The sequence below is a fragment of the Aulonocara stuartgranti genome, assembly GCF_965226115.1.
Source record: "Aulonocara stuartgranti genome assembly, chromosome: 19".
Taxonomy (NCBI): Eukaryota; Metazoa; Chordata; class Actinopteri; order Cichliformes; family Cichlidae; genus Aulonocara; species Aulonocara stuartgranti.
Window position 1 is genome coordinate 10090489 of NC_138955.1, and position 12629 is coordinate 10103117.

Genomic DNA, 12629 nt, shown 5'->3' on the forward strand with positions numbered 1-12629 from the left:
TGCTTAAACCTTCTGATTCATGATTAAACTTTATAGTACTTAGTAGCAGGAGTGTTTCATAAGGGAAAGCCAGTGGAACATTTGTTCCAGGAAAAGAAAATAGGACAAGTGTTAATAGCATTTAAAATGTTTCTACCATTTCCTTAGACACATAATTAATAAAAATGGAAGCACGCCTAGTCATGCCAGGTGGCCGCCCATCCCTGAGCCCAACTCAACAGAGATTTCTTCCTGTTAAACGGGAGTTTTTCCTTCCCACTCTTGCCAATTGCTTGCTCCTAGAGGGTTGTCTGACTGTTGGGGGTTTCTCTTTGCTATTGCAGGGTCTTTATCTTACAATATAAAACACCTAGAGGCAACTGATGTTGTGATTTGATGCTATTTAAATAAAACAATTGAAAATTGAATTTAAAAAAAAATGTACTTAGTTGCAATACTTTCTACCACTCTGAAGTATTAAATAGTCTACATAACAAAATTTATACAAAACTGGAGCTAAAAAAAAAAGTCAGGAATTTATCATTTATTTTAATAACCATACACAGACATATAAGCTACATCTTTTAAACAATTGCAACATATGTCAATACAGTAACCAGACGTACTCTGCTACACAAAGGAAACTACATTTTCCCCACACAAATGTGACATTTGTGGTAAACATTTCCTAATGTTATGGAGAAATAAATAGCTATTATGAACATAAGCAAGACAGTGGTTTATCCAAAACAGTTCAAGTCATTATAATATTTTGATAGCTCTTTTAAAAAAAAAAAAAGAAAGAAAGAAAGTGTTCTCTCCTTTTGTTTGCCTGATGATCTATTAAAAATAATGTAATTTTAAATATACTGTATGTTTAGTGTAATTAGGGAAGACCATTTTGTCTTATTGTGAAAGAACAAAGCAAGAAAATACTATCAATTCACTGTTTCCAGTAACTCAAGAGTCAAATATTTTTCCAACTTTCAACTTTTTAGACTATTTTTCAACTAAATCTGAATCTGTCCATTTGCTAGAGAGACATCTGTGAGGGGCATCAACTGAAATTTCTGACATTTGCAGGACAAAATATTTCATTAATTAGATAATCGAGAAATTAGTCATTTCAATCTACCATATTAATTGCTATTTGCCGCCCTACATTAGTCAAATATTATATTATGGGTAATTAACAGATTAAAATGTATGAATCTGTCCTAAAATACGCAACATTAGCTCCTTTCTAAACGAGCAGCAGCTCTTCATCATATTCAGACTCTTGCTTCATTGTCATTTACTTTTGATCGCTGATGATGAAAAATTCTAGTGACACACAGGCAGACAAATTATGACTTCTGCAAGTGGGAACATCGAGTATCATCAAGTCCTCAGATCATTACAGTATTTCAGGAATGGTTCTGATGTCCAATTTCAACACTGAATTCCCAAGTGAACTAGCACCTATGAAATGCAAAGTTGAAACACCTGTGTTGAAATAAATAGTCTAAAAGACTGATCCTGACATTTCTAATTCTAACTCTTAATAAGAACAACAACAATAATAAAAACTTTAATAAAAGTACCTCTTCTGTAAGAATGAAAACTCAGGACATGCAACCCAGTGCACTCCAGATGAATGCAAAGTAATAGTAACTGCTGCCATCAAACCTCCCTCTACTAACAGTCTTTCTCAATTTTTTTTTATTTTCGCAATTCACAGTAGCGTGGGGCCCTTGGTGGTGTAGTTCATGGTTGGGAAGTGCCTGCTGTCTGCATCCCAGTGACTGAGGGGCTGGTGAGAGGCAGATGGGAGGCTGGGGTTCCAGTGGTTAATGTAGCTGGCCATGAGCAGAGTCAGCTCCAGTATCTGACATGAGAGTGAAAATAGATTTTAACAACCTAAAGTCAATGATATTAATGAGTTTTATGTAATTCAGGTGAGCTGGAAGCCCAGAAAATGCAAGAAAGCCAACTGAATATGTTTACCTTGATTAGGTAAATGCAATCTGACCACAAATAGATATATAATTACAATGATAAAAGCAGGAAGTATACCTTAGGTTTAGGCATTGCAAAGACCAGCTTCTCCACGCTCTTCTTCCCGGCTCCAGCCTCCCTCTGTTGGCTCGTGACCACCATGAAATCATCACGACAACCACCAAAGGTAATCACAGACTGGTAGGAGTACGTGACCAGAGTGTGCTGAAAAAAAGGAGCATTGCCAGTGTGAAATCTGCAGTGAAGTGGATATAAACAGAATTCATGTTCAGATTTTATTGCTGACCCCATTATATAGTATGGAATTCACTTAGGAAATCATTTTGGTTTCTCCTTCTTTTTGAGGAGTAAATTGAGTGTGAAGATATGTGACATAATTTCCAGCAACTTATTCTGATTTTCACTTTGTTTTCTCCCATTTCTTTCTGAAGGCACATGGTCTGCACGCCAGACCAAGAATGAAATGAATCAACATGAGCTGCAGAAAATTACAGAGCTCACGTTAGCATAGTTTACATGATGGAACTGCTGTGTGTCAGGGTCAAGTATGTCAATTCAGAGGCTGGCCGTTTTATTTTCCTTGGGATTTCTGGTGTTCGAAACACCACAGAACGAAAATCATTCCAGACCAGTGGGTCAAGAAAGCTTTGCAGCTGTGTCCTATCCAGCTGCTGCAGCAGTTAAAAGCTATCTCTAGATTTAACAGTTATAAAGTCAAGCCGGAAATTCAATAAAAGAATGGACTTTCTAAATTCTAAATTGTTCTGGCAGCAGATTTTATTCTGAAAACACATGACAGGATGGTCTGCTCAGCTTGAAACTCACCATTGTGTAGTCCAGCACACACAATCCATCCTCATTGACTGCCAGCCACACCTGGCTCTGCTCAATAGTAGAGGGGGGTACAGGCTGTGGACAGGGGAAACAAAGAAGGGTCGTTTTACAGATGTTATACAGCTTCGTCTCAAACAGGTTTGGGCTTGAAAGCTTAGTTCAAGGTTTTGGTTCAAAATGATCTAAGTATGCTTTTTGGTTTTGATGAAGAATCACATCAAGACCGACATTTAAAGATTGATTAGACAAACAGGAGGCGATAAAGTTCACATAGAATAACATCAGTAACAAAACAACAGAAGACATGTATTCAACTTTTTTTTTGTTACCTTGGCACTGAAGAGCTTGGCTCCAAACAAAGGCCATTTCCGAGCCACAGTTAGGTATATTCTTACACACTCGGATGCACTGCACCCACGCAGCATTGACCACTTAGTGGCGAGACGCTCGGTAAGGTCTCTGAGAGGATAAAAGGAACAGTGGTGAGTTAAAATATGGCAGGATAACAAAGCTTTATAAAGTTCTCAGATCAGGTTCTAGATTAAGAAATTGTGGAATGGCACGTTTATTTGTTTTTGGGGTTTTTTTTCTTTACTTGAGCTGCTCTGAGCTGCAGTCCTGTTTGTAGCGTTTTGGGTAGAAGCGTTCTAAGGCTTGAAGGAGAATTATTTGAGATTTAGGCTGAGAAGAGCCAGAGGGAGAGGAGGCACCTGGTCTGTCCAAATCACCATGTTCAACCTGGAGGACAAAAGAAAACAGATAGTTAGAAGACAAAAAGGCTTTCGAAAACGCACAAAATCATACATTTCAGCACTGGAGATAAAAGAATAGCATTTTTTTCCTTCCAAAAAGTCTCTTTTTCTTGATAGAATTGTTACAGACCTGGGCCAAGAGGGCAGCCACTTCAAGAGCCAGCTCTTTGTTTACAGGAAAATGGCCTTGCTGGACTTCATCATTCACCTGGTATGCCAGCAGGAGGCGCTCTCGCTCCATTTCTCCCTTTACCTGAGATCTGAAATACAACCTGCATACAAGAGCATATTGTTATTAAGGCCGTTTTCTTGGGAGAAACTGAAAGTTGAGATATAACATCAGCATATTTCACTTTGCAGTCTATAACATTTTTTAAAAAAATCTTTAAATACATCTCTATGACTATAGAGTAAAAGTACAATGTTGCTGATGTGTTTGAGTGCTACAAAATTGAGATATGAAAATAGAAGTCATACCTGTTCTTGTATGTTAGCCGTACAATCCGTGTTCCTTCATTTTTCCCAGGATGCAGCTCCTTTAGAGCCTGTTCCCATTTGGAAATAACATCACAGATCTGGGAAAAGCAAAAGTTAGTCTCAAGTCATACAAGCACACATTTTTTCACTCATGTTACAGTGAGCAGGTGATCTAGAGATTCTGATTTGTACACAAACTCTTATATACAGTGCATTGCATGAGCCAGACAGACCTATACTTCTGTGGAATGGTGGATTCTTTTAACAACAATAATTAAAAAAATCTAGAGGCACTACTTTAAATATGACTGGATAGAATTAAAACACAGAAAGGTTGTCCTATACTAGACCACATCCTAAGTTGTCAAAAAATGTTTGGACAGTGTAAATTTGCCAAAAAATAATCCCACTACTCACTACTGATCCTCTAACTTATTAGAAAATTTGAGACAGATGATCTACCTTCAAACCACAGAGCCAAAAACCATCAGTGATTTCTGTACAGCAGCTTTCTCCCATCTACTAATGGTCTGTGACCCACAGCCCTACCTTGGCAGATGGCTGCAGGCAGTGCTCCAGGTCTTTGCCAGATGGATCATCAGTGAAGAGGGCAAATCCAGTCAGCTGTGGTTTCCTCATGCTAATCCTCTGGTTCAGCGTGTTGAGGAACTCCTCCACTGTAGTCGACCCATCGAATCCCACTACCTATAGTAGAAAACAAAGGACACAGCTGGCACTGAGTTTCAGATTCTGCAGTGGTTGCAGGAGTTTGTAGTTCCAATGGCAGTCAAAAAACTGCAACAGCAGATTAGAAATGTAACAGAAATAAAAAGGAGGTTCATTTTCCAAAAAGGACATATACAAAGTACAGTTGGGAAGGTATAGATGCAAACTAAAATATATACAACTAAAGGAAAGCCTAGAGGAAATTTGTGCATGAAGAATGTATTATTTGCTTCTCGAAACAGGGGTATAGTCATTACAACACCTGTGCTAGCTACCTGGTAAGCTATGTGTTACCTGGTAGGTGTTGTTCATGAAATGAACTGGGATGCTGAAAGGTAGTGAATGGTGGTAGGGGTTCCGCAAAAGGATGGAAACTATCTCCATACGTGAAGGTTTAGCCTCCCGCTCTCCATTCTGCAGAGTTCGCTCCAAAGATCTCTGACAATACACTGCATATTTCCCCACCTCACTCCTGTATGTGGTGGGAAAAAGGGAAAAGATAATTAGAAGAGGTTTTTATGTATTGGGAGTTTTTCTGCTATATTTTAAGGTGTGGATTAAGTTAGCTCACCTTGGGTTAGCATTGCGTTGCAGATACTGTCTCAGGTACCACAGAAAATGTTGCTGAGGGAGGAACAGAGCCACACACAAAGACAACAGCTGCCAGCACTGCAGGGAGAGATAGAAAAAGAAGACATATTTTAACTAACGCGTTTTATCTTAAAATATATTTTTAAAAAATACATTTTTTAAAAATATATTTTAAGTACATAAAAAAGTACATTTAAAAATTAATGTCTGAGCGCTTTAAACATGGCTCCTGACTCTTTACTGTGTAGTGGGTTGACCTGTGTGAGAGAGTAGTTGTGTGGCGTCCGACAGTTGGTCTGTTTGATGAGCTGACAGTAAATTTCATTCTGCAGCTCTGGGTGGTTCAGGCACACTTGCAAAGCATTCTGGGCCAGCGAGGTGTGGTAATCAATAGATGGAGACTCAACCAGCACATTGATGAAGAGCTGACAGGACTGCAAAATGTCAAAGAAACAAAATTTAATGGCACTGAGCTACCAACAGGTGGAGACAAACACAAACCCAGAAACCTGAACACAAAAGTAAGGGACACATATTGAAAGCAACTTAAAACAGTTAAATTAATACAGGATTGGGTGATCATAACACTCGGGTGATGAAAACAACAAAAAATATCCCAGCATGAGGTCAAGAAGAGCTCCAGTGTAAGGGGGGGAAAAGGGTGAATGTCATTACTTTGTTCTCATTCAGTGTGACAGCTGAAGACAAAGACGCCATTTAACAGGTTTAATCAGTCTTGTCAGTCTCATTAATACTTCAAAGACATGAAGTAGAGCATAGACTTGAAAAGCATGCAACGTCCTTTCATTCAGTTTCATTGTGTGTGTTTGGGACAATTTTTAAGGCTGGATGGTCAGAGAGAGCCGATCTATTCAGCCATCAATCCTAATGTAGTTGGTGGGGCTGTGAAGCATAAATTGGAAGGAAGGGGCTTCTGGTTGACATGAGAGGAAAAGAATCTGCCATCTCCCTACAAGGTCCTTGTTCTGCTCTGATCCCATTTCTTCTTCCCTATCGTGTAGTTTCCATATCCATTGCTGTCACTCTGTGAAGGCCTTGACCTCCCATGTCTCCTCTTAAAAGAGGGCTACCTTCACGCTGGCTCTAAACCACAGGAACAGTTAGCTTCAATGAAAGCAGATAATCAAGGCCATTATCTATCTTCAACACTTTTGATGAGCTGGGCCCCTCGGTCCTCAGCCTTTGATCTGGTTTAGTGGCAGGAGGGGTGGGGTGGGGGGGGGAGACTGCTGCAGAGCTCATCCAAGAGTACAAGGGGTTAAAGAGGGGGACAAACTGGAGTGGGATGGATGATGTCTTGAACAGATCCTCACAGTGAGTGGGAGATAGAGAAGTGGAAAGGGATTCCGAGAAAGGGATAAAAGGGAAAAGCATAATCAAAAGTAAGTGGGATGGAACAAAAGAAAGAGAAGGGTGAGAGGTGGGCACACTGACCTTGAAAAGCTTGAGAGCCTCTGTCTGCAGAGCTTCAGAGGGCAGCGTGGTGAGAGGCAAGCGGAGACCCTCCTTACAGAAGCTCAAGGCCTCACTCTTCCACAACACAGACTCTGGGAAAAGACGGACGGTGAAAGACACACATATATAAAAAGGCACAAATATAACACGAGTACACACGGACAAACAAAGATTGAGTTTCAAAGCTTTAATGACTCAACAGCTGATAAAAATTCATATACGGTGCTACAGTCTCAAACAGTGTCTGCAATGTAGATCAAAATAACATGCAGCATGCTAGTGTGTGCATTTATACCCACTTATAGATATTCTAAGCCAGGGGTGTCAAACATAAGGCCTGGGGGCCAGAATTGGCCCAGCAAAGACACCAAACTGGCCCACTGGGCACTCTGGAAAATATGAACTGCAATTTTGCAAGTTTTATAGCTTATCATAATGAAAAAGTCCTGCATCATGGCTATTCATACTATATCAAAGTAATCAACCAATAAACATTGTTCCTGGTTTTATCTACTATAGAAGTGTCTAAAAAATGAACTTTTTTGTCAACGAGCAAAACAATTCTGCTGTATAATTACAAGACAATTTGGCCGATGAGTTACCAGAGCTGTTTTTGTAATTTTACACATTACAAAAATTTACACATTTTACATTTTTTTTATAATTTAAGTCCAAAGCCAGCCAGGGGATGGAATCAAACTCAAGACATTCTTACTGTGAGGCAACAGTGCTAATCGATGAAATCTAATAAATGAAATGACGTCACCTGATTGGCAGCCTATATAACCTGGCTTCCTTTCAAGACGGCTCTCTCTATTCCTTGAAGGCTGCTGCCTTTGAGGCACCCAACTTGATTTTCATTTACTTTGGTTTGATTGAGTTATAGTTCTCCCATTTTTATTCACCTTTTGTCAGATTATGATAATAAATTTGCTTAATGAAAATTGTTATTGTGTTGCTCTCTCTTCTTTTAATGTACTTGAGTGAGCCAGCCATAACAAGCGGGGGCTTGTCCAGGATAAAGTACAAACTTTTGTAACAAAGTAACCGCTGTTTTGGGTTACTAAAACACTATCTTACGAGCTAATGATAGTGACTATGCGATTATAACACCCTGGTGTTTTCCTGTTAATTATCTGCTGTCAATAATTAAAATCAAATAACAACATCAGAAAAAAACATCAGAAAGGTTTGGATATGATTGAACTATTTTTGTTGAGAAATATGGATTTCTTACCAGGGTCTCCGTCAGCATCAAGCAGTTTACCAATGAGCTGCTCATACTCTGTGCCTACTTTGAAGGCTGCATTGCTACAAGCTGCTACAGTCAGGTGATACAACCAGGTATCCTATGTAAAATAAAACATACTAATTAATATGAAAACAGAATTTTATTTCTTTTTTTGAATGAAAAACAACTCATTAACATATTTATTGTTGGACTACCTTCTCCTGTTTGGTGCCAATGAGCAGATATGTAGGACTCTGGTCTCTCGGTTGGACCACTAAGGTGTAGTGGGAGGAGAGAAAACCTCGAGAGCCTGCCTCATAGTCCTCATCTGAATCGCAGGAGCGATCTACTTCCTGAACTGATGCCTCCCGCATTTGCAGCTGACCCAGAGGAAGCTGAAAAAGAGAAAGGCAAATCAGCATCAGCTAGGGAGCACTAAAATAAGTCTTGTCATGTCAGGAGTAGAGAGATGTTTGTTTAATAGACCTTGTCCTCCTGGTTGCGATAGTAGTAGAAAACCTTTCCAACCAAAGAACACCACACTAGTTTTGAGTGGCCGTGTTTGACCTGAAAGCACAAGACAAAAAAATAAGCAAAGTTTCAGGACAAATCCAAAGTTACCAGGAAGTTACTCACTACAATGAATCTATGATATTAGAAAGCTTGTGAATTTCTAGACAGACTGAAATATGATCATTAGGAAATTTCTGCTTCTGTCCATCTGTTGGGAAGCCAGTGTGAAAATCACTTAAGAAGTAAAGTGCAAGCTAATTCCTGCCAAAAGAAAACAGTCCATCCACATACACGACTCCCCTGCTGCATTCATTCAGTGTCATATTAAACAGTGATGCAGCTGGAGATGATAATCACATGTCATTTTCCCGAGAAGGGGTTCTTTCAAAGCGTTTCTTGTATCTGAATGGAGCAATGATGTCACTGGAGGATGCCTTCCAGACAAAGCCAGCTGTGCTTCCCTCAGAAGGGGGTTATCGAGGTTAACTAAGCTCTGAGAGGAAGAACATCCCCAGCCTTATCTGTTATCATGTCACAACAGATCAAAGCCAACTCACAGGAAGGGAGTATGGTGTTGGTGAGAGGACAAGGGCTCCATCATCTTAGCTTGGGGTTGTCAGTCATCTGCCAGTAAGTCATCAAACACACACGCACGCGTCAGATGTTTAAGTGTTTTAATTTTAGCAAAACAAGCAGGCCTCAGTTAAGAAAAGGCAGGGGGAGACTAGAGGAAGGTGGAAGGAAAGAGGAAAGAAGCTCTGCAGTGTTCCAACAGCTCTAATCTTGTGGTGTTGTCCCAACATGAAGGAGTTCTTTTAAGAATCTGCTTTAAGAGTGCTCTATTCGATCCTCACTTAAAGAGTGCCCACTGTATTATGGATTATATCTGCCATGTTTTCCTGCATTGTCTTTAAAAGACAAAACGCTTCTAAAAGCCTATAAAAAATATATGTTTTTGAGTGTTATACAACTACCCCAACAAGCAGAACTTTAATATCATATCGAAATACTTTGCTTCCTACTTTGAGATTCGGATGACAAGATTGTTAAAGTTGTGATTGTCAGTGTGATCTTTGATATAACTTTTAGCACTGCACAAATCTGAATGCACTCTCACCAGAGGCCCACATATGATCACTGTGCAGTCTCTTATCCATCTTTATATTTTGTTTGGTTCACTAGAACTAAAAATGTTTAAATAATGACTTCTGACCTTCGTAAGCCAACCTCTCACAGAGGGCTTTGCAGTCGTCTCCATGGTAAGTGGGCTACTAGCCTGGACTTTGAGTATATTCTGCAGAACCCTGATCCACTCCTCCAGGATGTTGGGTGAATCCGCGGTCAGATAGAAGGTCTTCTTCTCTGTAATCAGCTGATTAGATGGAAAAGAGAAATATGGGAAAAATGCTAAGCCAAGCCAACTGAGACAGCAGCATCATGTCAGAAGAGATCAGAATCAGCTTATGAAGAGCCATGAAAACATTCCAGTCCGATGCTATACCTGATGTCATCTCAGGCCGCTTCTGTGGTATGCAGCAGTAAAGCTCTGTTGTTATTTAGTGCTATATTAAGCACGCTGTGTGTGAATGAGCATCCTAGTGCAAAGTCTGTCTCTTTTTTTCTTACAGTTTTAAAACTGTGGATTCTAACCAATAATTTAAATGCTTTGAGTAGTAGTGCCAATTTTGGGTATCCTATGTTTGGGATCTCTTACAGAAAAGCAGTGTGTTTGCACTCACTTGAAATGTCTGCGCTCCTTCTCCACGTACTATACAGCAGGAAGAGTTTAGCTCAATCTGACCCTGAGGTTTCCTGATCACGTCACTCTGAAAACACATGCGTAAAAGCATCACAACTTCTGTCCAAGATTATACAGAAATACAACCAAAAAAACAAACAAACCCAAAAAACAAAGAATGCAGTGAGCACGAATGAACATTTTTGTTAAATTTAGATATAAAAGTTGTAAATAACGCATGCCTTTACTGCAGCCATCCTGTACTTAAACACACCAATCTTAGAAATATTTCTACAATGTTTTCCATGCAGGCTGAAAAACCTTAGAAGGAAGCAGACAGGCATGCTCGAAGCGAGACACACTCACAGGAGATTTGTAGTACAGGATCTCTCCATTCCTCAGGATGAACCAGCGGCGCTTCCAGGCTTTCACCTGACTGCCCATCTTGAGCAGATATCCAGACTTCTCCAGCATCTCCTACAGACATAAACAGCACAGGTAAAGTTATACTCAATAACTGTGACTGATTAATTGCTGGTATACTAGTGATTATCTTGATTAAAGAGTTTAAAGTGGAGGTGCCTCTACTCACAGGCCCAGTGCTCTCACAAGAGTAGGATGAGGTCCGCTGGACTTTATGCTCTGGTTCAGAGTAGTCACTGTCTAGGGAGTAGGCATCAGGAGGAATGGCATAATCGCTCTCTGAACTGATGGAGGACATGGACACACCTGGGGTACCAGAGAATCATGGGGAAAACAGAAGAAGACACAGAGGCAAGGTAACTTAAGGAGTGTTGGTAAAGGCCAACATTGCAATTAAATATTCATATTTTACAGAGAACAAAAGATTCAAGACTATTGCACTGTTGCAATGCAGTTTTTTGCATATATTGGTTTTTTTTCTGTGCCGTCTGCACTGTAATCCATAACAATCACCTCTCTTGACAGCTCTCGGGCTGCCAGGGACGCTTCCCTTCCTATCAGGGCTCAGAATGGAGGTTCGCACGCTGGCCAGAGAGCTGCTATCGTCCTCCGACCCAGAGTCATCATCTGGCAGAGGCACACTGCTGATCTGAGTGGCTTTCTACAGCACACAAAATAAAATAACACAGATGAAAGGTGGTGTTGTGCAACACATAGTGTGTTAGGCTGTATATTAGCATCCAAACTGGACAAAGTTAAGCAAATGTGAAAACGCAAAGAAAATTTCACTCACCCCTTTCAGTGTGGTGTATACTGGTACGCTGATATTCTTATAGATCAGCTGAGTGAATGGGCCTGCTGCTGGATACTGGGGTAAGTTGGATCCTGCAGCGTAAACATGTATTAAAGGACAAGGAACATTTTTAACAAGGTCTATGCTTATTTTAGGGTTATATGCCCCATAGACATGTTTGGAGTAGTGGTCTGTGTAGCACTGATTTCTAGCTCTGTTCCACTTATTAACTACATTAGAGATATGGCCAATGTGATGTCATCCAGTCAACAAAGTCGGCATGAGGATTTTAGCCACTGCTGCCTTTTTGTTTCAAACTGAATGCAACAAACAAAGTCAAACCCAAGGGACACTACACCCATGAGTTAGCCATAACCTAAAACATACCCTTGGTTTACCATCCTTTTTTACTCCAAACGGCCATAATTTACAAAATGGTAAATGGGCTGATTCTTATATAGCGCTTTTCTAATCTAAGCCCTTTATATAACTTGCCTTGTTCACATAAGCACTTATTTTTATGCTCTTTCCATGCAAGTCCTTTCTATCTAATGTTCACATGCATTCATACTCAGATGGATGCATCAGAGAGCAACTTGGGGTTAGTATCTTGCCCAATGATATTTGGCTTGCAGACTGGAGCAAACAGGGATTGAACCCCCAACCTTCTGATTAGTAGGTGACCTGCTCTACCTCCTGTCATGTTGTATTCAATTAGACACACTAGTAACTGAAACACTAAACTCAGATTCAGAAGGCTGAGTGGTTGTTTTCCCGTAAGCTTCTATACAGTCTGATCTGAGGAGCTGCCTCTCTCTGGCTATTAGAGTTTTAAGGCACTTTTCAGATGATAAACGGCCTATGGTTCAAAATAAAAAGTTCAAATCCACCGGCACTTTTACGAAGAGGTCTTTGAGTGAGAGAGAGAGCGGGGAAAACAGTGCATGTAACCAACTGCAGATCTGCTGCCCACCATGGGTTAAAGTGGGTTGGAATGATACAGAAATCCATTCTGGCACCTTCAGTTAATGAGTAACTAATTGGTGGTTTAAGTTCGTTTAATACAAAGTGGTTTCATCTGCAAATTGGTGGTCATTT

At 40.1% G+C, this 12629-nt stretch overlaps 1 protein-coding gene across 2 annotated transcripts in view; it reads right to left on the reverse strand.

Moving 5' to 3' along the window:
• Positions 1–508: 508 nt before the first annotated feature.
• plekhh1 (pleckstrin homology domain containing, family H (with MyTH4 domain) member 1) overlaps positions 509–12629 on the reverse strand; it is a 33404-nt gene continuing 21283 nt past the window's right edge. For both annotated transcript variants that reach the window (XM_082516901.1, XM_082516900.1), the window contains exons 10-30: positions 11532–11623; positions 11252–11399; positions 10908–11044; positions 10682–10792; positions 10317–10403; positions 9791–9949; positions 8551–8631; positions 8280–8459; positions 8071–8182; positions 6813–6925; positions 5615–5791; positions 5338–5435; positions 5061–5238; positions 4590–4745; positions 4041–4138; positions 3694–3835; positions 3407–3549; positions 3141–3270; positions 2803–2886; positions 2035–2181; positions 509–1846 (exon numbers count right to left, since the gene is read on the reverse strand). In XM_082516901.1, the coding sequence (XP_082373027.1) occupies positions 1694–1846; positions 2035–2181; positions 2803–2886; positions 3141–3270; positions 3407–3549; positions 3694–3835; positions 4041–4138; positions 4590–4745; positions 5061–5238; positions 5338–5435; positions 5615–5791; positions 6813–6925; positions 8071–8182; positions 8280–8459; positions 8551–8631; positions 9791–9949; positions 10317–10403; positions 10682–10792; positions 10908–11044; positions 11252–11399; positions 11532–11623 (2726 nt within the window). In that variant the 3' untranslated portion in view covers positions 509–1693. The remainder of the gene's footprint in view (positions 1847–2034; positions 2182–2802; positions 2887–3140; positions 3271–3406; positions 3550–3693; positions 3836–4040; positions 4139–4589; positions 4746–5060; positions 5239–5337; positions 5436–5614; positions 5792–6812; positions 6926–8070; positions 8183–8279; positions 8460–8550; positions 8632–9790; positions 9950–10316; positions 10404–10681; positions 10793–10907; positions 11045–11251; positions 11400–11531; positions 11624–12629) is intronic.